This window comes from Gracilinanus agilis, chromosome 5, assembly GCF_016433145.1.
Source record: "Gracilinanus agilis isolate LMUSP501 chromosome 5, AgileGrace, whole genome shotgun sequence".
Taxonomy (NCBI): Eukaryota; Metazoa; Chordata; class Mammalia; order Didelphimorphia; family Didelphidae; genus Gracilinanus; species Gracilinanus agilis.
Window position 1 is genome coordinate 223,541,391 of NC_058134.1, and position 25,287 is coordinate 223,566,677.

Consider the following 25,287-nt stretch of genomic DNA (forward strand, 5'->3'; position numbering starts at 1 on the left):
ACCTACTACCATCAAGGGACGACAGATGGGGCTGGGTCAGGGAGGCTCTCGCCTGCGGTGGGACTACAGGGAGTAGTGTGACGCATGCTGTCCAGTACTTTCCTATTTTATCTAATTATTCTTGATAACTAGTCAGTTATTTCTATTAGTAATATAAGCAAGTTCTAAATTTCAGTGCCCTGAGGCAAAGTCCCAGTTGCCTTCCCCTAGTTATGGCTCAGCTTGTCACAGGTTGTTAATAACACAGATGGGCTTGGAACCCATGTCTCCTGAGTCCTCATCCAGTGATCTTTCCATCACACCATACTGCCTATTAATGAGAAACATGGAGTTAATGAGGATGCCTAATAATGGAGGCAATGAGATAACTTGTCTAAATAAATTCTTTATGAAGACTGAAGAAAAGGTTTCAGGTGGAGGTGATGATTCCTTTGCTAAAACTGCCTTTTCTTTTACTGAAGGAAGAAAAAGTAGCTGTTGTCCAGGAGGAGATTTAAAAGCAATCACGGGAATGGAAGTAATGTTGGAAAATAGAGGGAAATAATATCAAGAGAGAAGTTCTGAATGAAGGAAACTACATCCAACTTTGGATGTATATGTATTATATATATACACACACACACACACACAATGGATGCATATAATTGGAATGCTTGGGGAATTGGATTCTCTAGTTAATAAGCAGAAAATCCCTTAATTTTAACCTGAAGAAACTGAGGCAACCAGAGGTTAAGTGACTTGCTCAGGGTCACACAGCTAGTAAATGTCTGGGACTGGATTTGAACTCAAGTCTTCCTGGCTCCAGGGCCAATTCTCTAAGTTGGTTTGGAAAGGATTAAGACCCAAAGCAAGGAAACAAGCATGAAGCAATGATGGCTTAGTTATACATATAGATTTCATCAAGAATGCTCTACATTTTCTGAAAAAAAGAAAAAATAGTGTTTTACATCTCATCTTTAAAGTAAATATTAATTCCAGAAATTAAGTGTAGTCAAGTTTTTGTTTAATTTATTTGGTAAAAGAAATAGTGTCCTTTAATTAAAGCAGTTGAACAAATGCTGGATTTGGACCTAGATTCAAGTTCTAGCTAGGCCATTTACTAGCTGGGTGGCTTTGGAGAAGTCACTTAACCTGTCCAGATATTTTCTCCTTTGTCAAATAAAGGGTTGGATTAAGTGGCCTCTAAAGTCCCTTCCAGTCCTAAATCTATAATCTCTAAGTATTTAATAAGATATTTGTTGAAAAGAATTGAATTCCCTGATTGGCTGCCTTAATAAAATGTGCTGGCTAAATGAAGATGGAGGACAAGCAGACTGATGGAAAGGACAACTCCAAGGTCTGGAGAGAAGAGCAAACATCAAATATATCATCTGCTTCTTCTGTACATCCCACGACACTCACACATGTTTTCACGATTTGACTTGACACCAAACGTACACAGTTTGCAAAGTAAGAAAGTAACCTTACCTGTGAGGAGCCCCTGTGGTACGGAGAATAATGGAGTGGCCCCGAAATGGCTGTGTCATGTGGTAGGGAAGGGTACTGACTCTGCATTGGGTGAGGATGCTGGTTGCTATACGTTCCATAGTTGTAACTCCCAGTGTAGCTAAAAGGCAATGAGTATTGCTCCATAAATAATATCAATATGGCAGCTCAGTTTGATATTTCAGATGTCTAAGATCAGAAGGTCTAGATTCTCAGTCTGTGGACCATCCAGCTTGTCTGGCTTCTCCTCATCACTGTCACTCGGCACACCTCCAATTATGTCTCTCTACCAACCAGCCAGTGCTCAAGGAAAGGAACACTGCCCTGCTCCTTGGTGGACCACACCATGTTGCCCATTGGCTAGAAGACCAGCGATGGCAGATAACCTGAGTTCACTGCCTTTGGAACAGATTCATAAAAGACCCTCATAGCAGGTCAGCCTTTACAAGTCCTTCTTCCAGAGGGAAGACTCAATGGCAAAGGGCATAAAGAACATCCCTGGAGGAGAAGGGTTAATAGGAATTCTTAGCTCAGCCTTTGACTTGTTCATTTCCTTGTAGTAGCTCTCAAAGTATGGTCTAGGGTCTCTAGGAGGGTCCCCGAGACCCTTTCAGGTGATCTGTTTGGGAAAAACTATTTTCATAATAATATGAATATATTTTAATTCCTAATCTAGTAAATAATATGAATATATCTTAATTCCTAATCCAGTAAATACTGTGAATATATTTTAATTCCTAATCCAGTAAATAATACAAATATATTTTAATTCCTAATCTAGTAAATAATACTAATATATCTTAATTCCTAATACGGTAAAAAAAAAATCCTACTTAAACCAAAGCTCTTTGTGATCCTCAATAATTTTTTTTTGAGAGAGTAAAGGGATCTTGAAACCAAAAGGTTTGAGAAACACTGCCTTAGAGAAAGTGATGGACTGCACAACCCTGGGTAAGTCACTTAACCTCATTGCCCAGCCCTTACCATTCTTCTGCCTTACAACCAATACTTAGACAATACTTAGACTTAGATTCTAAGACAGAAGGTAAAGGTTTAAAAAAGAAAGTAAGAAAAGTAACCTACCCATGCTCCTCTCTGTGGGGATAGACTGGTATCCGATGGGTGACTGAGGAAGAAGGTACATGAGTGCTTCTCATACAGGGCAGCTGTTGGGAGCTTTCAGCGGGAGAACCAGCAGCCGTTGTCACTGTGTATGTTAGGGACCAGGTGTAGGACTGCATCGCTCCTGCTAAGACAAAATGGCGCTCTGTCTGTCAATGAGCCCAACCACGGGTTTCCAGTGCCATCTCTCCATTCTCTTGCCATGGACCCCAAGGAAGGCAAGGAAGAGATATTTAGCCAAGTCAACCAAACTGAAATGCAATGAAAAGAATCATGATAAGAACCTTTAAGTAAGCTGTGGTCAAGAATTTAACAAGCCTATTTGGGGAGAGAACACAGCATGTTGGGCAATGATGAAGGTTTAAAACATTTTTTTCTAATTTAAAAAAAAGCCTTTTTAAAATTACCTTGCCTTGATCTAATAGGAGTATAAACTTTGAGCTGGAAGGAAGAGTAGAAGAAAACCTTGCTCGGAGGAAAGTTGGAGAACTTTGGGACTTAGGATCACCACTTAGCTTGAGTTAAAAATCAAGGTTTCTCCAGAATAAGTCAGCCAAGAGACGGGGGAGACTAGACATGGCATCATAGGAGAACCAGTTGGAAGAACTAGGGATGTTTACTTTGGAAAACGGAAGTTAGAGACAGGACATGGTCAGTGGTATTGAATATGTTCCAGAGGAAAAGGAATGTGGTTGGCCCCAAAGGGCAAAACCCAAAGTCGAAGCCCCAGGGAGGCAGACTCTAGTTTGATATAAGAACCATCTTCCCTATGACTAGAGCTGTTTAAAGGCAGAATGGATTCTGGCCTGTGGTAATGAGTTCTCTGTCAAAGGAGATGTATAGATAGAAACTGAATTGGCTCCATCATGGATTCTTAGCCATGTTCTTATATCAGGGAAGGGACTGGATTAGCTAAGCTCGGCGGTCTCTCCCACCTCAAAGTGTTTGTTTTGCAGATAGCTCTTCTCTGAATCGAGCTCCAAAGCGGACTATAACAAGCATCATACTCTCTCACACACCCCCCCCCAAAAGGGAGGAAATTACTAAATATGATTTGCATGAAGTATAAAGTATAAGTTTGAATTATCTTAGAGGTTCAGATTTTCTGGGATGGGGTGAGGGATGCAGAAGGGCATGAAAACATTCAAAAGGATTAGAATTCATCCCTTGGGTGTTGGGTATGGAGAATAACTGGACTGCTTCTCTTCTAAAAATCATCAAGGTCTTAAGCCAGCCACATCTTTAAAGGATTTGATTTTCTAAGCTCTGCCATTTTGCCACATCGATCCTTTCACAAAAAATCACAGGGCACTCATAACTTTATAAGAATTGGGAGTGGGTACTGGGTTTATAACCCAAAGAGATAAAAAAAATCTGGGCAAGGATCAGTTTGTACAAAAATATTCATAGCCATGCTTTTTGTGGTGGCAAAAAAAATTGGAAACTGAGGGGATGTCCCTCGATTGGGGAATGGCTGAACAAATTGTGGTATCTGCTGGTGATGGAATATTATTGTGCTATAAGGAATGAGGAATTGGTTGATTTCTATAAGAACTGAAAAGATCTACATGAACTGATTCAGAGAGAAATAAGCAGAATCAGATCATTATACACAGAAACTGTAATATTATGGGACAATTAAATGAGATTGACTTTGCTACTAAAAGCCATGCAATGATCCAAGACAATCCAGAGGGACTTATGAGAAAGAATGTTATCCACATCCAGAGAAAGAACTGTGGGAATAGAAATCCAGAAGAAAACATATGATTTTTCACTTGTTTTATGGGTATGTGATGTGGGGTTTTGGTTTTAAAGGATTACTCTTTTACAAAAATAAATAATATGAAAATGGTTTTGAGTGATTATTTATATAATGTGTATATATATATGTGTGTGTGTGTGTGTATAATATATGTATAACCCCGTGGAATTGCTTGTCAACTCCGGGAGTGGGGAGGGATAAGGGGAGGGAGAAAACATGAATCATGGCATCCTGGAAAATTTTTAAAAATAAAAAAATTTAATTAAGAAAAAGAATTGGGAGTGGAGGGGTTGGGATAAGAATGAACCCACCTTTAGAAGACAAACAAAAACATCGAGATTTCCCTTGGATTTTTTTTTTAAAGGACTTAGACAAGGAGCAGAAGGATGTTTTTCTCTAAATGGTGAGAACTGGCAACATCTGAGTGAAGGTAGGAGAATGGCTATGAAGAAGGAATAGCATCGGAGATGGGAATTCCAAAAATGGAAACATGATGGAATCTCCCACGGAAGCTAGGTGGCACATGGAGTTGGGAGGGCCTGGGTTCAAATGTGGTCTCAGATACTTCCTAGGAAGACCCTAGGCAAGCCACTTAACTTCAGTTGCCTGGCCCTTGCCCTTCTGTCCTAAGAGTTATTACTAAGACAGAAAGTAAGGGTTAAAGAAAAGGAAAGAAAAGGAAAGAAAAGAAAAGAAAAGAAAAGAAAGGAAAATGGATTCCCATGATTTGAGTTTCATTTCTGCCATTTTATTGGCTACATCACTTTTGCCAAATCATTTCCTCTTTTGGGGACTCAGTTTTCTCTTCTGTAAAATGGAATGGTTGGACTACATGGCCTCTGAATTTCTTTCCAGTTCAAACATTCTATGCTACTAATAGGTTTTGAATATAGGATGTTTTTGGTAAAGAATATAAACTTAGAATCACTACTTTAAAGCTGGAAGAGACTTTAGGGATCATTTAATCCAATCCCCTCATTTTACAGGCTTAGCGTAGTTAGGTGATTTTCCTGAAGGTTGCAAGGGTGATAAGCAGCAAGGCTGAGATTTGAACCAAGGTCTTTTGACTCCAGATCCTTTGCTCTTCCCACTTTCCACACAATTTCTCTGGGCGCTAGACTTAGAGATGAAGGTGACCTTAGAGACCATTTTGTCCAGTGATGTCAAACTCAAATCAAAACAGATCCCTGGCCCTCCAACTGACTTAAAAAACTATACAATCACATTATCTACACGGTATCATATTTTTATCTTGTTAAACATCTCCCAATTATAATTTAATCTAGTTTGAGCTGTTTGCAGGCCTTTTCCAGACTGTAGTTTGAGACCTCCCATCTAATCTAATGCCTCCTGGTCCAAAAGAGGAATCTGAGACTTGGAGAAACTCAGTGACTTAAGAAAGGTAACAGGCAGTATGTGGAAGGGCCTGGATTTGAACTCAGGTCCTTTGATCTTGAATTTAGCCTATTTTCCATGGTGCCATGATACCTCCCAAGAAAACTTCAAGGGGGTGATGAACCAGTTTACTAATAACAGTGTGACAAAATCCAAATGACCAAAGGAGGCAAAACTGATGCCCGTTCTCAGGGAAAGTGGTAGCATGCTATATCCATGGATGGAGAGCTAGCCTTGAAGCCAGGAGGAACTAGGAACTTCTTTTCTCCCCCTTGTGAAAATATGCAGTCAAGCAAAATAAATGTCTACATTGGCCGCTTCCAAAAAATTATGTATCATGAGTCCATCATACCTCTCTGTTGGAGAGTGCCAGACATCATTGATCCTCTGGAACCAAGACTGGAACTGGAAACTTCTGCCTAGGGTAAATCGCTTAACTTTGCTTTGTGCTCTAAGTGTTTTAAGAACAGAATTTGCAGGGCAGCTAGGTAGTACAATGGATAGAGTACCAATCCTGAACTCAAGAGAACTTGGGTTCAAATCTGGCCTCAGATAGTTTCCAGCTGTGTGACCCTGGGCAAGTCTTTTAAGTCCAATTGCCTAACCCTTACTGCTTTTCTGTCTTAGAATTAATACTAAGGGGGGGCAACTAGGTGACTCGGTAGATAGAGAGATAGTCTTGGAGACTGAAGGTCCTGGGTTCAAATCTAGCCTCAGACACTTCCTGGGCAAGTCATTTAATCCTCATCACCTAGCCTTTACCACTCTTCTGCCTTGGAACCAATACCTAGTATTGATTCTAAGAAATAAGATAAGGATTTAAAAAAGTGGATTTTGAACAGAAGATGCTAACTTGCATTAAGAGTTGCTTCATCTGGGAGTTGCCCATGCCAGGAGTCAGCCAGAGATCTAAGAATGAGTTTTACATTTTAAAATAATTGTATTTAAAAATGGAAAAAACATTCTTAACTCCCCCCAGCCTAGAAACAAGAGGTGGACGGGCTTTGGCCCGCTGGGTGGCCATTGGCACACGTTGCCCACTGTCCCTGCAAGCACAGATCTAGGTCTCATCTCAGGGAAGGGCTGGAGGGAAGCGTTCAGCCCCTGCCCACTGCTCGATGTCGAGAGGTCACAAAACTGCTCTCACACGAGCTGAGAAGGTAACGGCGAGTTTGGAATCCTGGAATAAATCTCCTCCTTGACCTCCTTGCCAGGGCTAAGATGGGGGAGAAGAATCGGTTATCGATGAGTAGACAGGCGCACCCAGGTCCTGGAAATGGGCCGTGTCTGAGGTTTCTGAGGACAATTCCAGGAGCGAATGAGTGATGGCAGGCACTGCTGCCTGGCCCAGGGGGTCCTCCATATATTTATAAGGGGGCTGGCCGTTGAAATAATCATTAATGGGGCTTTTGTCATTTGGAAAGAATGAGGGCCCATCATCCTTTGGGAATCTTCTTCAAACAGGGGAGGGGATGCACAGAGAAAGGTGGCCCCAGAGGCTCGAGGTTCTGCCAGGGGACCATTTATATGGATCGGCTTTTCCTTCAGCAAAGCATCATAGAATCGCCCCCAATTTAATTTGACGTCTTTGTGTCGGGCGAAGTGAATGGGGGCAGTTTGAAATACTAGTTAAATGGTTAACTTTTATGGCCAATGCCAGAAGTAAGGAAAGTCTTCAGGAACCTATAAACGGTACAAATGGAAGGTCCTCCAACCCAGGGATGACCCAGTCCAAGACAATAAACAGGCCAATGCTGCGACTTTTAACAGAAGTTAAAGAATTGCATCCCAGTGTCATGCTAAACAGGCTGGCTGTCATGTTCCATTTTCTTGAAAGAAAGGCAGGAATTTCCAGTGTTGTATAGGTTTGGAGTTAGGGAATTGGGGTGTAGGATAAGGAAGGGGAAGGGGAAGGATGGGAAGGATATTATTTTCCCTCTATTTTCTTAGGTCTGGAAATTTGGGGGCGGGGGGAAAGGCAGGAAACAACTAAATAGTTAATCTGTGCAACTCTATTGAGAAAGTCCTACACGGGAGCAGGTGGGTGGCTCAGTGGATTGAGAGTCAGGCATAGAGATGGGAGGTCCTGGGTTCAAATCTGACCTCAGACACTTCCTAACTGTGTGACCCTGGGCAAGTCACTTAGCCCCCATTGCCTAGCCCTTACCACTCTTCTGCCTTGGAGGCAATACACAGTATTGATTGAAGGGTTTAATTTAAATAAAAGTCCTGAGGAATTGTGGGGTAGTGGAAGGGAGGGGAAGAGAAGGGATGGAAATAAGCACTTATGAAGCACCTACTATGTGCCAGGCTCTATGCTAAGTGCTTTGCAAATATCTAGTTTGATCCAAAAACAACCCTGCAAAGTAGGTGCTATTATTATTTCCACTTTATAATTGAGGAAACTGAGGCAAGAAAAGTTAAGTGACTTGCCTAGGGTCACTTAGCTAGCACATGTCTGAGATTCTGGAATCAGGAAGATCTGTTAGAAGGAATTACCTCATCTGGGAGTTCCCCATTCTAGGAGTCAACTTGAGAGCTAAGAATGATTTTTACATTTAAAATAAAGTTGTATTGATTCTAAAAATGGAAAAACCATTCTTCGTTCCTCCACAGCACAGAAACAGGAGATGAACAGGACTCAAGTCTTCCTGATTCCAGGTCCAGCTTTCTATCCACTGAACCATCTAGCTTCTGACTCTGGACTTGTAGCACCTATGTTTGAATCTTGTCTGCCATTTACCGAGCATGTGACCTTGGATAATTCCCTTCTCTTTCCTGGACCTCAGTTTCTCCATCTGTAAAATGAGAGGGTTTAACTAAATGACTTTTACCATCCTTTTCATCTCTAAGTCTATGATCCTACACCTTTTCATTAGGCATAATAATTTTTTTAACATGTTCACATTTGCCTAGAGGTCAATTTCTGTCCCACATACCTAGGTTTTTGCCTCCCTTTTCAAATAGTTAAAGCACATAGCCTTAAAAAAGAAATACTTGGGCAGATAGACCCAAGAGTCATTCATCTATAGAGCTGGAGCTTCCTTGAAACTATACTTTGCATCAGAGGATTTTAGAAACAAGACAAAGATTTATGAAGGCCCAGAACATGCTCTGACATGCGTCAGGATTTCGTTGATGGAAACTTACTTTTGCAGAACTTAGAATTGCCTTAAAAAGGCAAATGGTTAGCTAATTCATAGTAAACCAATTTTACAGATGGACACACCAATCTTCAGAACACCCCAATCATGTGAAAGCTATATTTAACTGGCTCCCCATTAGACAGCCAACACCACAACTCACTGGCTCTGGGATCATAAGGGACCTACGAAGTCAACTAGCCAAGTGGCCTCATTTTAAAGAGGAAGAAACTCATCTCTACCGAAATTAATTGATATGAGTAAGGCCACAAAAGATAGGAAAATGGCAGAACCAAAATTCCAGTGTCAGTTCTCTGCCTCCCAACCACATCTGATTTTTGCTCTTGTTAAAGTTTATCTAAGTAGTTGTTTTTTTTTAAACAGTTTTTGGATTTTTTTTATTTTTTAGATAAAAATTTTCCATGGTTCCATGATTCATGTTCTTGCTCTCGCCCCTCCGCCCCCCATAGTCATTTCGACTGGTTTCTTCATGTGTCCTTGATCAAGACCTATTTCCATATTATTGATAATTGCACTGGAGTGGTCGTTTAGAGTCTACATCCCTGATCATGTCCGTATCAGCCCATGTGTTCAGGCAGTTGTTTTTCTTCTGCGTTTCTGCTCCCACGGTTCTTCCTCTGGATGTGGATAGTGTCCTTTCTCATAAGTCCCTCAGGATTGTCCTGGGTCATTGCATTGCTGCTAGTACAGAAGTCCATTATCTGAGTTGTTTTTTGAAAAATATAAGGAGAACTTTGTCATTTAAAAAGATAGCTCACAAAGGCAGCTGGGTGGCTCAGTGGATTGAGAACCAGACCTAGAGACGGGAGGTCCTGGGTTCAAATCTGGCCTCAGACACTTCCTAGCTATGTGACTCTGGCAAGTCACTTGACCCCCATCGCCTACCCTAACCACTCTTCTGCCTTGGAACCAATACACAGTATTGACTCCAAGACAGAAGGTGAGGGTTTAGAATAAAATAAAATAAAATAAAAAGACACCTCACTGAGGAAGCCAGATCATCAAAAAGGTCTGATCTTCATTAGTGATAATACTGAGAAATATTCACCCAAGAAATCAGATTCAAATCTATATTCTCCAAAGCCAGGTCAATCAGACTTCACACATAAGCAGAAAACCATCTTCCACATTAGAAAGACATCCAAGGGTGACACATGAAGAAACTAGTGGAAATGCCTGTTGGCTATGGAGGGGGGGAGGGCTGGGAAGAGAGGAGAGAGTAAGAACATGAATCATGGAACCATGGAAAAATTTTTTTCTAAAGAATAAAATAAAATAAAAAGACATCCAAGGGGGCAGTAAGGTGGCTTAGTGGATTGAGAGCCAAACTTAGTAAATCTGGCCTCTTAGCTGTATGACCCTGGGTAAGTCATTTAACCTCCACGACCAAGTCCTCTTAGCTCTTCTGCCTTGGAAGCAGTACACAGTATTGATTCTAAGACAAAAGACAAGGGTTTCATTTTTATTTTTTAAACCCTTACTTTCTGTCTTAGAATCAAACTGTGTATTAGTTCCAAGGCAGAAGAGAAGTAAGGGCTAGGCAATGGGGGTTAAGTGACTTGCCCAGGATCGCACAGCTAGGAAGCATCTGAGGCCAAATTTGAACCCAGGACCTCCTGCCTCTAGGTCTGGCTCCCAATCCACTGAGCCACCCAGCTGTCCCCAAGGGTTTTATTTTGAAAGACATCCAAGACAATAGAAATCTGACAATACATTTCTAAAACTACCCCCATAAAACTAAATTTTCTCTTTCACATAACAATTATATATTAGTTTAGAAATGAAATCTATTGTAAGTTCCCCAATATGGAAGCGGGCCATTGTCTTAGCTTCCCTACTTGACTTCAGCATTTGAATCCAAAATGGCCCTAGATAACCCATTTTTATAGTTGTCTTCTAAGAGGCTTCCATGACCCAAAGGAATGAAGTCCTTGTTTTCTTCCAGGAACGCGCTCTACTTTTGAGCACTAACTGCCGCTCAGCCCTGCCATAAATGGTGCTTGAGGAAAACATTTGGCATCGGTTCATGCCGGATGAAATTTTTCAACGTGTTCTGGAGACATCCAAGAACAAAGTGGGAGTGAGTGCCCCAAATCTTCAAAGGTTACCGACATCTGAGGAGAATCTGTTCCCTATTTATATTTCGGAAGAGATGCTTTTATGATCTTTTAACGTGTTGCCTTCAAGTCTCCAAGCGCGTTCCAGGCGGCTTCCATTCCCCTCGCACACCTGCCCTCCCCAGGCATCCGATTTATGACATACCCCAGAAGGAAGCCCAGCAAACTCATAAATCAGATGAGACCTACGAGCAGGTAGAAAACCATTCCTGTCTCCCTCCTCCGGTGCAATTTCCCTTTATCTGTTTCATGTAGGAACACATGCTCGCAGGAATAGCCAGTAACGGCGCCCTTGACTGTTGGGGGAGGACCCTTGGCAGCAGCCACTCCTGAGAGTGATGACCAAACCGTTTTGAAGGAAATATAAGCCATTTCCTTCTCAAAACTGGAGATGGAGAAACTATGCAAATCAGCACAGCAATCATGGAATACAGACTCCGTAGGAAAAGGACTCCCTTTAGCTGCTCTCTCCAAGTGGTCCAGGCATACTCATTCACATTCTTTTTTGAACCCCAGCCTTCCATCTTAGAATCATTACTGTGTATCAGTTTCAGGGCAGAAGATTGGTAAGGGCTAGGCAATGGGGGTTAATGACTTACCCAGGGTCACCCAGCTAGGAAGTGTCTAAGGTCAGTTTTGAACCCAGGATCTCCAGTCTTTAGGTCTGGATCTCTATCCACTGAGCCACCCAGATGTCCCCCCCTTATTCATGTTTCAAAAATAGCTCCTAAGCCAAGAGACCAAGAGGACAAGCCACTAGACCTTGGTTTCCAAGAAGAATGTCATAGAATCTTCAAGACCTCAGGGATCCCATCTTTACAGGAACAGGAATTCCTCCTGCGATGTCCCTGGGTTATTCATCTTCTTTTTGGAGACCTCCAGTGATGGGAAACTTGTCATCTTCTGTAGCAGCCCATTGCACTTTGGGATAGAACCTAATGGGAAGGTGGTTTCTTCTTTCACTTCTCAGAGATGAAATGGGCTTCTTTCTGGGTTCCACTGAGCCCAGCTTTATCCTCTAGGGAAGAGGAGAATATTCTAGGTCTTCTCCCATATGACACACTCTCTACTAGACACTGGGAATGCAAAGATGAGACCAAAGTAGTGCCTGCCCTCAAGAGGCTTTTTTGAAATAGTAATGATACCAAATGTCAAGACAAAACAAGAGCTGGGTCTGGGAGTGGCCTGGGAGAGATGGGGGTAGAAAGGGAGGTAGGGGAAGGAAAGAGAAGGAGCTTGGACCAAAAGGGGAGGAAAAATGGGAGGGGGGAAAGGAAAAACCAAATGGACAGGCCAGAACCCTGGAAGAAAGAGGTAAAGTGTCTTTGCATAGCCTTTCCTTTGGAGAGCTCTGTAACATATGTCGAAAGGAAATACAGGGCAATTAGCAAATGGTTTTCAAGTTGAATTGGAACACTATTTCTTATCCTTCCCCATCAGAAAATATTTAATCCCTACGGTTGGTATCATGCCCTCTGATGCCCTTGGCAGGAAACCTGAGGACACTGTATTAAGCTGGTGCTATGGATTCAAGTGGGAAGCACCGTGGTAAGGAAGAGTGAGGGCCTTGCTTATCTTTGATGCCTTGGGATCCCTACCCTCCTTCTCTTGGGTCTGCCATATTTCTTTGTGGGCAGGTTTCCCCTTCTCGCTACACTATAGGGCCTGTGGCTCTCAGCTTACAATCATAGATTGAGAGTTAGAAGGGAATTTAGAGATCACCTCTCATTTTATAGAGGAAGAAACTAGACCTAAGGAAGTTAATTAGAAGATCCCAGATTCAAGTCCAGGTCTTCTGACTCCACATCCCACATTTTTTCCAAGACACTAAACAGTCTTATGGTTAAAACAGCTGAAGTTCACACCTGGGCTCTGATACTAACTCACTATGTGACAAGTCATTTCCATCCTCTGGGCCTCAATTCCCTCATCTGTAAAATGGGGTTAATAGGGGCAGCTGGGTAGCTTAGTGGATTGAGAGCCAGGCCTAGAGTCGGGAGGTCCTAGGTTTAAATCTGGCCTCAGACACTTTCCCAGCTGTGTGACCCTGGGCAAGTCACTTGACCCCCACTGCCCACCCTTACCGCTCTTCCACCGAGGAACTAATACACAGAAGTTAAGGGTTTAAAAATATTAAAAAAAAATGGGGTTAATAACGCTTGTACTAAATGAGTTTTGCTTTTCTTGCCTTCCCAATGGAGGTAGTTGAAGGGGGATAGAGAGAGTTTGGGACAGACAATAAAATAAAATTGAATGAATAAATTTTGTACTTGAGGCAATGTGGCCTGGCAGATAGAATGCTGGACCTGGAGTCAGGGAGACTTGAAATCAGCCTTTGCCTCTGGTTTCAGGGTGACCCTGGGCAAGTCACTTAATTTCTCTGTGCCTGCCTAAGATATAATTACGAAGTCTTGGACATTCTGGATTCTGCCTTGGAAGAAAGGAGGTAGGAAGAGTCGGAGTTCTCCCTCTGAATAAAAAAAATGCAGATTTATAGTCTAAGGCAGTGATTCCCAAAGTGGGCGCCACCGCCCCCTGGTGGGTGCTGCAGCGATCCAGGAGAGTGGTGATGGCCACACTTTTTTTTGTATTACATTCTATTCTGAGTTCAATAAATAGTTTCATAATTTCCAGGGTGCTAAGTACTATTTTTTCTGGAAAAATTTTTTCTGGAGGCCAAAAAAGTTTGGGAACCACTGGGCTAAGGCTACCTTCCAGGTCAGTGAGGGAAGGGGCACTATGGGGGTGACTTCTAGGGAACCCAGTCTATGGACCCTGGCTGGATTGAGGGTGTGATTGTGAACACACATTGAGACAGGCTATAGGAAGCCATCTCTCACCCTCTGCTATCACTCCTACAGCCCAAAGGGAAGGGAGGGTGGGAAGGAGTCCAGATGTGTGATTTTATCCACGTAGGGAAGTCCCAATATGAGAATTCTCTCTGCCCATGTAAATTTGAATTCTGTCTGTCACTGAATCTTTTTTTTTTAAACCTAACCCAGGGGACTTTTCTGCCTTTATCAGTGTATAGTATTGATTCTAAGATGGATGGTAAGACTTAAAAGAACCCAACCTTTCCTTCTGACTTAGTATCAATTTGAAAAAAAGAGTGGCGAGAGCTAGGCAACCAGGGTTAAGTGACTTGTCCAGAGGCACAAAACTAGAAAGTATCTGAGGTCAGATTTGAACCCAAGACCTCTCAATTCCAGGTCTGATGCTTTGTCCACTGTCATTGAGTCTTACAGAGTTGCTGGAGAAACTGGGAGATTAAGCACCTTCGCCAAAGAGTCCCACAGCCAGAACATATGGTAGGCAAGGCTTGAACCAAAGTCTCCCTGACTCCCCCTTGTTATCCCTCCTACCTCTCATAGCCTCACCAGTGCCTAGTGGCATGTCTTATTATATACAATCTGAAGGCTCCTACTACAGGGTGTCCCCTAAAACCTTAAGGCAGGCTCAAACTATTTAAGCCTAAGCAAAATGAAGACACTGTCCATACTGGTTGAATTGAATGGAAGAGGGGCCCTTGCAAGGGAGCTGGAGAATGGCAAGAGATACAGATGGCCACCTGTAAGGAGGCTCAGAAGAGGAGGGATGGGGATGGTTAGCATTTCTATGGCACTTTAAGGATGGCAAAGGGTTTTCCACATATATAGGAGCTGACACAATAATTGTAAAGGGCTTAGCACAGTGCTTGGCACATAGTAGGTGTTGCCTAAATGTTAGCTATTATAATTATATGATTTTATTTGATCTTCACAACCCTGGATAGTAGGCACAATGGTATTGTTATATTCATGTTTTAAATGAAGAAACTGAGGCTAAGTGGCTTACTGGGATCATAAAGCTAGAAAGTATGAGGCAGGATTTGAACTCAGTTCCTCCTGAGCCAACCCCAGGGCTCCATCCACTCTGGCTGCCTTTTATGGAAGATAACTCTGTTTTACCTTACAATCCCCTGCTAATCCTGAACCCGATCCTTCTCCAGGAGGGTGGGCAGACTGACTTCGAGGCAGCCTGGGCATCTATCTGTTGGAGCATTGGGTGTCACAACTGGCCCATGGGCCTGAGGGTGCTGAGCGAGGAGCCGGGTGGGTACCTGTTGTGGTGAGGCCAGTATACTCCGGGGATGGGTTGCTGACAGGTGAGGAGGGAGGCGGGACTTCTACAGAAGTGGTAGATTTTGCCGGCGAGAAGGAGGGCACGGGCGATGGAGTCGGCGGAGTGGGCTCTGTCAACAGGATCTCCTCTCTGACCTCTGCTGTGGGCAAAGAGACATGCGTGCTAGGAGGACCCCGATGGCTGGATGCCAAGGGGGTGGGCTGTGGTCATCCTTGGGGGCAGGGGAGGGGGTTGAAGGGGGCTATGGTCAGCAGCTACTCGCATGGAACCTAGACAAGACTGTCTCTAGGACGGACCGCACGTAGCAGGATGGAGATGCCCGCCGCTGCTCTCGCCTCTAGCACGAGGGGAGGGGACGAGATCTTTAGGGCCTCTTCCAGCCCTAAGTATGCTGTCGTTCAACACGTTTGCTCTCCTGTGCTTCTCCCAAGTCCACAAGTTAGAACAGGCTCAGCACACGACAGCCCGAGGGCCCAATATGTCCCGCTGCTGCCTGTTTTAGTTTGCTGACCCCTGAGTTAGAGAATAGGGGGAGAGGGACTAGATCTGTGGTTTCGTGGATAGGTAGGGAGCTCCCCATTGAGAAAATCATCTTTACCATTCCCTACACTGCCCCTTCGAGTCTGTCTTCCAGACAGTCTTGTCTAGGCTACAGGAGAGTTCTTGGAAGAGAAGGGACTTGTGTAGAATCACACGGTTGTTTAATCATTTTTCAGTCTATGTATATATCTTTGTGAGCCCTTTTAGGATTTTCTTGGCAAAGAGACTGGGGTGGTTTGCCATGTCCTTTTCCAGTTCATTTTATAGATGAGGAAACTGAGGCAAATGGGATTAAATGACTTGCCCAGGGTTTACACATCTAGTGTCTGAGGTTGGATTTGAACTTAGGTCTTCCTGATTCCAGGTCTGGTGCTCTATCCATTGAGCCACCTAGCTGCTCAGGGTCACACATCCAGGTTTCTAGGCTCTGATGCTATCTAGCTCTCTATCCACTAAGTCCTGCTATTATTATAATTAGTAGCAGTAATAGTAGTATGCCCATTTTACAGATAAATATACTGAGGCATTTGAGAGCTTAAATGGCCATAGTCATGTAGCAAGTTAGTGGTAGAGCCATCCATAGAACCTGAATCTCCTGGCTATTTAATCCACTATAGCACACATATCCCCTGAGATCATCCCTTCTACACCACTAAGGGCTTCACTTTTTAAATTTTCTTAAAGGCAAGGGAGAATCAACACATACATGTATGTATGAATACATATCTTTACCCTAAAAATGAAGAAAAACCATTGGCCTCTCTATTTGGGGCTCCTTCATCAGGGCCCTATGGGATACTCAGTTCTACGGTTAGAGTATCCAAAAGGAGACATAGCCCAATCAATGGAGTTATCCCCTAACCCCCACCCTTCCCATCAATCCAGCCTTACCAGTGCTTCCTTCCCCCTTCATGGCTCTCATGAGCTCATTGGCTCTCTCCTGACAGTGGAGAGATTCCAACAGGTACAGCACATAGTCATCGAACATCAGGTGAATGAGGTGAAAAGACCCTGGGGACAGAAAGAAAGAAAGAAGTGACCCAGTGCCCAATACAACCACAGCTCCAAGGATCCAAAATGGCACCCGCAGCCAAAAGGCTCTGAGTTTGGTCCTTTCCCTCTTCCACACTCAGAGAAAAGTCATCATCTCATGTCCCTTGTTTTGGAGTTGATCCCCGGAAGCCTTGTCTCTTGATCTCCCACTTACTATGGCTTGTTTTTGTTTGTTTGTTTTTTTCATCTAAGCTCAAGAACAAACGCTTCATCTTCTACCTCTTTTTGCTTCTTCCCGAAGGCCCCCCTAACTACTTACTCTCTGAGTAATATTGGGAAACTCAAACCCCTGATTTCCCTTCTAGGTCCAAATCCATGATCCTATGAAACAATGCCTTACTCATCTTCTCCAAGCTTCAGTTTCTCCACGTGTAAAATGAAGGGATTGGACTAGATGGCCTCTGAGAGCCTTTCTGGCCCAAAGACACCTTCATCCCTCCAGCATCTCACCGTGCCTCATCCGTTTTATCTTCGTCCTACTTATTCTATCACCTCCATTTCAGAGTTCCTCTCTCTCTCTGGCCATGCAAATCCTAGCTGCCCTTCAACATCCAACTAAAGTCGGAACTCGCCCATGAAGACTCCCTCAACTGGGTCAGCCACTCTGAAGTCTCTCTGCCTTTAGAGTCAGCACTTCCCCATCTCTCTCACTAAACTGTCTTGTTTCTCGATTATTACTTTTGTGTCCTCTAACAAGACTGCAAATGCCTTTAGAGAAGAGGGGAAGGGCAAGCAGCTCCTCGTATTCCCTCTCGATGATGGGTTGTGTGGCACAGTAGAGAAAGTACCAGCTCTGGCATCAGGAAAATCTGTTTTCCAGTCTTGCCTCTGTCACATGGGATCCTAGATTTAGGGTTGGAAGGGTCCTTCGAGACCATATCATGCCCTCGCCTCGCTAATTTTTTTTTAAATGCTTACCTTCCATCCGTATAGTTAGAAATAGCTTGAATTCCTAAAACTACATTACTCAAACTTCCTTTCTGTATTACCCAGAATGCTTTTCCCTTTGTCCACATTTGCATCATCACGTTTGTATATAGTTTGCTGTAATTCCTCCTTCTTCCTCTTTTGCTCTTGTAAGTGGGCTGGGTTAATGCCTTTCTAGTTAGATTTTTTTTGGTTAGTTTATTATTAATAAAAATATATAAAATATAATACTTAGTTCTTGTATATTAACTTTAAAATCCACACATCTTAGAATAAATACTGTGTATTGGTTCCAAGGCAGAAGAGCTCTTTGTGAGTTCATCCACCCTTTTGGATTCAGTTATCCCCTATGCAGATGAGTCCCATATCAATATCCCCAGATTTCTAACACTATATTTTCAAACCCTCAATATCTCTTCCATCAAAACCTCCTTCTAGGTACCCAGGCTCTTTTTTTAACCCCTCACCTTCCATCCTGGAGTCAATATTGTGTATCAGTTCCAAGACAGAAGAGTGGTAAGGGCTAGACAAAGGGGGTTAAGTGACTTGCCCAGGGTCTCACAGCTGAGAAGTATCAGGCCAGATATGAACCTTAGGACCTCCCATCTCAGGCCTCATTCTCAATCCACTGAGCCACCTGGCTCCTCTCCACCTCCAGTTTTACAAAAGAGGAATAAGGTTCAGAGAGTTCATGTAACTTGTCTATGATCACACACAAGTGATTTGAACCCAGGTTTTTCTGTCTCTAAAACTTTAGCCCCTACATATTACTTATTCAGTATGACTGTGAACAAGTCATCTGTCTTCTCAGTAACCCCAGGCAACTTTCTAAGACAGGAAGGTGCCAGTTTTCATCAACCAACAGAGTTTTCCACGCTGGCATAGTCCCAAGTCTTTATCCAAATTTCCTAAGATGCCCCATTGGCCATGGCAGAGGACAGCAGAACCATTCTCTCTCTCACTCTCGAGACCATGTCTCCCTTACTGCAGCCTGGAAAAACACATTTATATGCAGAATTTCTAATAACTGGGAAACGGATAGTCATTGGATCATAGACAAAAACATGGCACGTAAGTGTTGTTTGGAAGCATCAGTCGGGCTTTGCTGGAAAACTGGTAGCATTTTTCCTGTGGGAAATGAATGCTTCACTGATTTTTTTTCATTTTGAAAAGAAAATTCAGATTATTTAACTCTCTTAAGAAGCAAAGTTCATCACGTGCCAGTCTGCTTTGGCCCTCTCATGTCGCTATTGCTCTGCCTTCCCCTGATGGGCCAGACATGAATGCCCAGAAACTTTAGCCTACAACACAGGCCCTTTTATGGAGCAGGAATTAGGAAAGAGAAAAGGGTTGATGGTCACGAATCATAGAAGTGAACCTACCTGGAGGAGAGACTTTTTGGGGAAGAGGCGGGAGAGCACAGTTGTGCTATATCCCACAATGTCTCAGCCAAGCAAACCAGCCAAAGCTGGCACTAATGCCCCAGGACGGGGATGGCATGGAAGGGATAAGATGGCGAGAGCTGGCTAAGGTGGGTGGGGGAAGGGGAGCTGAACAGAGGCCTCTCTTTTTTCCTAATTAGCTGTTTTCATACAGGGGACGCATTACCAAAACACAGCCACCAACTGTGCCTTTGACAGATCCAGGCAGAGACGGGGAGCTGGGCTTTTGTCTGCTGGGAATTCTTTCAACTTGTCTGTCTCCCCATGCTTAACAACTCAGCAGTGTGGCCCAGGAGGACAGTGGCTGAGTTTTTTTGCTAAATGGCCCAGAGAGACAGGTATTATTTGAAGCTGCCCAGGGCTGGAATACACTCTCACAGGGAAGCTGGGCAAATAGCCCCCGCTTCCTTTTGGTAAGTGATAGGTGACATCCTTGATTTTCACCTTGGCTGCAAACTCGCCCTAAACTGCCACGTGCTTTTAGGGGCCTCAAGGTAAAAGCATGGGGTTTGGATCACGATTCCTGAATTCCCTGCCTAGGTGGCCTGCAGGGAAACCATTAATAACGATGATGATGATGAGGGTGATGATGATGATCAAGAAGAAGAAGGACGAGGAGGAGGACAAGGAGGACGAGGATGAGGACGAGGAGGATGAGGAGGATGAAGATGAGGACAAGGAGGACAAGGATGAGGATGAGGACAAGGAGGACAAGGATGAGGAGGACGAGGAGGATGAGGAGGACAAGGACGAGGAAGACGAGGATGAGGAGAAAATGATGAGTTTAGAGAAAACAAGCTTATATCCTAATATATTGATTTAGTTACAAGAGGCAATCATTTCAACCCCTTGTACAACAAACAGTCCATCAAGCATTACACTTGATCCATCATTAAACATCAATTAAATGTCAGTCATCCCTTCTGTTTCAGGCATTGTCTTATATGATAGAGACATCATGGCCCCCAAAAGAATAATAGGAGACTAACATTTGGCTCACAGTGGATAGCACATCAGGCTTAGAGTTAAGAAGACTCACTTTGTGAGTTCAAATCTGGCCACACACTTCCTAGCTGTGGAAGTCACCTAACTCTGTTTTCATCAGTTTCCTTGTCTACAAAATAAGCTGCAGAAGAAAGCAGCAAACCATTCCCATATCTTAGCTGTGTGACTCCAACACCAAGTCATTTAACCCTGTTTCCCTCAGTTTCCTTGTCTGTAAAATAAGCTGGAGAAGAAAATGGCAAACCACTCCTGTATCTTAGCTATGTGACTCTAACACCAAGTCACTTAACCCTGTTTCCCTCAATTTCTTTGTCTGTATAATAAGCTACAAAAGGAAATGGCAAACCACTCCCATATCTTAGCTGTGTGTCCCTGGGCAAGTCACGTAACCCTGTTTCCCTCAGTTTCCTTGTCTGTAAAATGAGCTCGAAAAGGAAATGGCAAACCATTCCAGTATCTTTGTTAAGAAAACCTCAAATGAGGTCACAAAGAGTTGGCCAGAACTGAGAAGACCAGACAACAAAATTAAGATTGATCTAAACTTTGTATCTTCCCCAGTGCAAGTCTTTGCATGCAGTTGGCTTTTCATAAATGCATCCTAAATAAATGAATGTACATCCTAAATAAATGACATACATACATGAGGCAGCTCTGTTTATACCACTGCAGATACAGACGATTTAGCAAGAGAAAATCCCTTCAAAACTATCCACAGGGGGCAGCTGGGTAGCTCAGTGGATTGAGAGCCAGGCCTAGAGACAGCAGGTCCTAGGTTCAAACCCGGCCTCAGCCACTTCCCAGCTGTGTGACCCTGGGCAAGTCACTTGACCCCCATTGCCCACCCTTACCAATCTTCCACCTATGAGACAATACACCGAAGTACAAGGGTTTAAAAAAACAAAAAACTATCCACACTCAGCCCTCCCACAGTACTTGGTCTGCTCCCCACCCCTTACACTTCTGTTCTGCAGCCTAATTATTTGGGTCTCTGTTTTATCTCTACTTCTCGACTATAGGTTCAATGAAAGCAAGACCAAAGTCTTTTTCATCCCTCAGTCTCCCCCAATACTCAGAACAACGCCACATAAGGAGTAGCCCCACTAACTATTTGTTGAACTGAATTGTATTCCTAAATTGTTTGCATTTTTGGCAGGGGGTAAGATCTCATAACATTTAAGAATTTAGGAAGGATTTCAGAAGCCTTAAGTCCAATTTGTCATTTTATGGATGTGAGAATGGGTTTTAAGGAGTAAAGTGGTCTATTCAAGATTACTCAAGAAAAGAGTGGCAGCATCAGGATTAGAACCTGGGTCTCCCGAGTCTAAATACAAGGCTACATACACCATGAGGCATGTCTAAGGCAACAGATCTAGACATGATAACCCTTTGGGAGCAAATGCTCTAAGAACTGGCACGACAGTTCTAAATACAGCTGCAAGCTGACTGCACATTCACGGCTGCTCACCAGTGTTGTCTGGCTCAGGATTTCGCCAATGTTAACTCATAGACAAATTCTCTGATCCTGATGTTCATCCTTGATTAAAAAGCATATGCATGACCCTCACTACCTCTCGTCAATATGCCAAGGATCTTTGACATCATCAGTGTGCCAGACCCTTGAAAGAATCAAACTAGGCTCAGAGTTGGGAGGTCCTGGGTTCAAATCTGACCTCAGACACTTCCTAGCTGGGTGACCCTGGGCAAGTCTCTTAACCCCCATTGCCACTCTTCTGCCTTGGAACCAATACCTAGTATTGATTCTAATATGGAAGGTGAGGGTTTAAAAAAATGCCCCTTGTGCTCCAGGGGACAAAAGAGGAGAGTCTAAGCCTGGACTGTTGGGCTTTCTGTGATGCACACGCGTGTGGGTAGATGAGATACACACCGAAGCTGGGGGCACTATGCAAAGTCATGTCTCGGATCACCCTGGTGCCAAAGCAAGACCACATCAGGAGGAACTGCTGGGCAACTTTCTTCAAGGATCCTGGTCGCTTGGCAGCTACCTACAGGAAAACAAGTAATTCTTAATATGAGCAGAACCACAAATGGCATTTTTCATATCTGGGGCAAGTTTCAAAATTAAAAAAACCTTCAAATAAACTATTTAAACGAACTTCATCTTGGGTTATAGTAGGGGAAAAGGGGCAGAAACAGGGAACCTGGGACACATCGAGGCTACTGCATCACGGAGGAAGCTTACCGTTCTGATTGTTCCATACTTTAATTACGCTTACTAACTAGGTGCTGCTGAAAGTACCCTCTCAATGTCCACACTCTTGGACAAAGCCCCAGCTTCCCTGCCCTAGTTTCAGCAATGCACATAGGTGAGCATTTACACTTCCCTGCAGGTTATTTTAAAAAAACACAGAACAAATCCACGAGCTGTATCTTCAGTTACAAAGCAATATCGTTTTGTTCATTCCTGGTGTAAGTTTGGGAATGATCTCAAGGGGTTATCCTGGTAGCCCAAGTCCCAACCTTCACAACGCATCGGTCCACCATGGTGTCCAGCCACTCGATGTAGGATTCAATGGGCGACTGCTCCTCGAGGAGATGGTCAAATTCTTGATACACTGTTATACAAGAACCCAAAGTCACAATTGATGGGCCAAGTGGGTGCCTCGAGTTTAGTATGCAAAACTCAAAGCATCACAGTTCCAAAGTCATAAATAAACTCAGTGCCACCCTTGTCCCTTCTTCTAATCCTAACCTCAAACAAGAATCAGGTGATAGAAATGCTTTGGAATCACCCCCACAGAGGACCATGGGATTTTAGAGCTGGAAGGCATCTTAGAGATTACTCACTCTTGGCCCCTCAGCTTACAAAGGAGGAAATTAAAATCAAACAAAAACCAGCAAGCAAACCCCAGATCCAAGCAAAGTATATGTTCCAAGTGGGGCAGGCAGCTGCCAGGGTAGATACTTAAAACAACCGCAACGATGAGATCTTCTGAGTCCTTAGAGTTGGGGCTTTGTATAAGACCACAATGGCAAGTGGCAGACCCCAGATTCAAATATGGTCCTTTCCCCACTAGGTTACCATGCTGCCTCTGGGTTGGTACCTTCTAATATTAGACTTAAAAAAAAAAAAGGCTTAGTCCTTATGGATCACAATTAAAAAACTTCATATCAAAGGATACTAAAAATCCTCAGATATTTGTTTGGGCTATTTTGAAAATTCTTTGCTTTTAAAAAATTACATAATTTGCTATACTTTGGGTACTGGAGAGTTCATCCAAGGACCCCGAATTAGAGATGGAAGGTCTAGAAAGGTCATCTATTTCAACATCCTCATTTAAAAAAACAACAACAAATGAAAATATTTCTCCAATTGTCAAGCATTTTTTTTTCTCCCTCCCAGCTCCCTTATACTACTCGAAAAAGAATAAAGGAAAAATAAAAACTCTGTCATAAGCAAAACAAATCCCCCCATTGGCCACATCCAAAAAAAAAAAAGTCTCATTGTGGCCCCCGAGCTCCTCACCTCTCTGTCGGGAGGGGGCCAGCGGGCTTCTTCACTGCTCCTTTGGAGACTTGGCTGTAACTCTTACGTCTTTCAAAATTTTTTTTTTAAATGTTCTTTGTTATCATTCAGTTGGTTCTGTTCACTTCACTCAATCAATTCATGCAAGTTCTCCCAGATTTCTCTGAAAGCGCTTCATTCCTTGTGATGGTAGAGACTGCCTTTTGGGGTTCTTTGTATGCCCTGGGTTTACCACAGTGCCAGGCATGGAATGGGAGCTTCATAAATGTTGATTGACTGACTATTGGTGGTCTTGCATCATTTCTTACAGCATAGTAGGAATCTATTACCATCATTTGTTTCGATTTTCCCTAGTTGATGGGCACTCTCCAGGGAACGGTTTTTGACATTCCAAAAAGAGCTGCTGTCCCTATTTTTGTAGATAAAGGACCCTATGTGTGTGTGTGTGTGTGTGTGTGTGTGTGTGTGTGTATTTAGACATACATAGTGTTGTATATATGTTGTTTAGATATATATCCTTGTTCAGTCACGTCTAGCTCTTTGTGACCACAGGGACCAGCACTCTCCATGGTGGCATCGGAGGGGTCTGCCATTCTTTTCCAGTAGATCCAATATATATCAAGGACATAGCAATATAGATATAGATATATATGTGCACGTATACATAGATGTAAATGTTTGTGGGCATATAAGCACACATTGATGTATACACACATATATCTCAATACAATCTTTTCTTCTTTCTTTGATCTCTTTGGTAGAAGCCCATGACTCTTTTATGTCCAGTGTAGCCATTGGTGGGGTATAGTTCCAAAATTGCTTTTCCAAATGTCTAGACTGATGTCTGTTTTCCTATAGCCCCCCTCCCCCCAACATTCGTCATTTCCCTTTTATGTCAACTTTGCCAATTGGATGAGTGTGAAATAGAATCTCAGAGTTCCTTTAATTTGCATTTCTCAGTGGTGATTTGGGCATATAGTTGGTGCAATGGATAGAGCGCTGGACCTCACCTTTCAGAGTTCAAATCTGGCCTCAGATACTTACTGGCTGGGTGACCTTGAACTGTTTATCTCAGTTTCCCCTTCTGTAAAATGAGTTGGAGAAAAAATGGCAAACCACTCCAGGATATTCCAGGATCTTTGCCAATAAAACTCCCCAAATGGGGTCACAAAGAGTCAGACACAACTGAAAATGGCTAAACAACAACAGGTCAATCTCTGGGAGGGCCTGATTCATTCACAGAATTTGATGACCTCATAAGTCATCTAATCTAATTCCTTTAACAGATGAGGAAACTGAGTCTCAGAGGGAAATAGCTCAATGGCCTGCTATTAAGTTACTGAAGGGATTGTTCAGTCACTATTGTGTTACCCAAGATTACATAGTTCATGACAGAGCTGAGACAAAGAACCAGTCCCTGACTTGTGGTCCAGTAGTCTTTTTGTCTTTTTTAATCCTCACTTCCATCTTAGAATCAATAGAGTGTTGGTTCCAAGGCAAAAGAGTGGTAAGGGCTAGGCAAAGGGGGTATAGTGACTTGCCCAGGGTCACACAACTAGGAGGTGCCTTTCCCTTCCCTTCCCTTCCCTTCCCTTCCCTTCCCTTCCCTTCCCTTCCCTTCCCTTTTCCCCTTACCTTCTGTCTTAGAATCAACACTGTGTATTGG

General features: G+C 43.2%; 1 protein-coding gene across 1 annotated transcript in view; it reads right to left on the minus strand.

Annotated features, from left to right (window-relative positions):
• The window catches only part of RFX4 (regulatory factor X4), a 102,484-nt gene that overhangs the window by 10,960 nt on the left and 66,237 nt on the right, over window positions 1–25,287 (minus strand). The window contains exons 10-15 of the mRNA XM_044679136.1: window positions 22,616–22,710; window positions 22,023–22,140; window positions 16,602–16,721; window positions 15,148–15,309; window positions 2,569–2,731; window positions 1,468–1,606 (exon numbers count right to left, since the gene is read on the minus strand). Of these exons, the coding sequence (XP_044535071.1) occupies window positions 1,468–1,606; window positions 2,569–2,731; window positions 15,148–15,309; window positions 16,602–16,721; window positions 22,023–22,140; window positions 22,616–22,710 (797 nt within the window). The remainder of the gene's footprint in view (window positions 1–1,467; window positions 1,607–2,568; window positions 2,732–15,147; window positions 15,310–16,601; window positions 16,722–22,022; window positions 22,141–22,615; window positions 22,711–25,287) is intronic.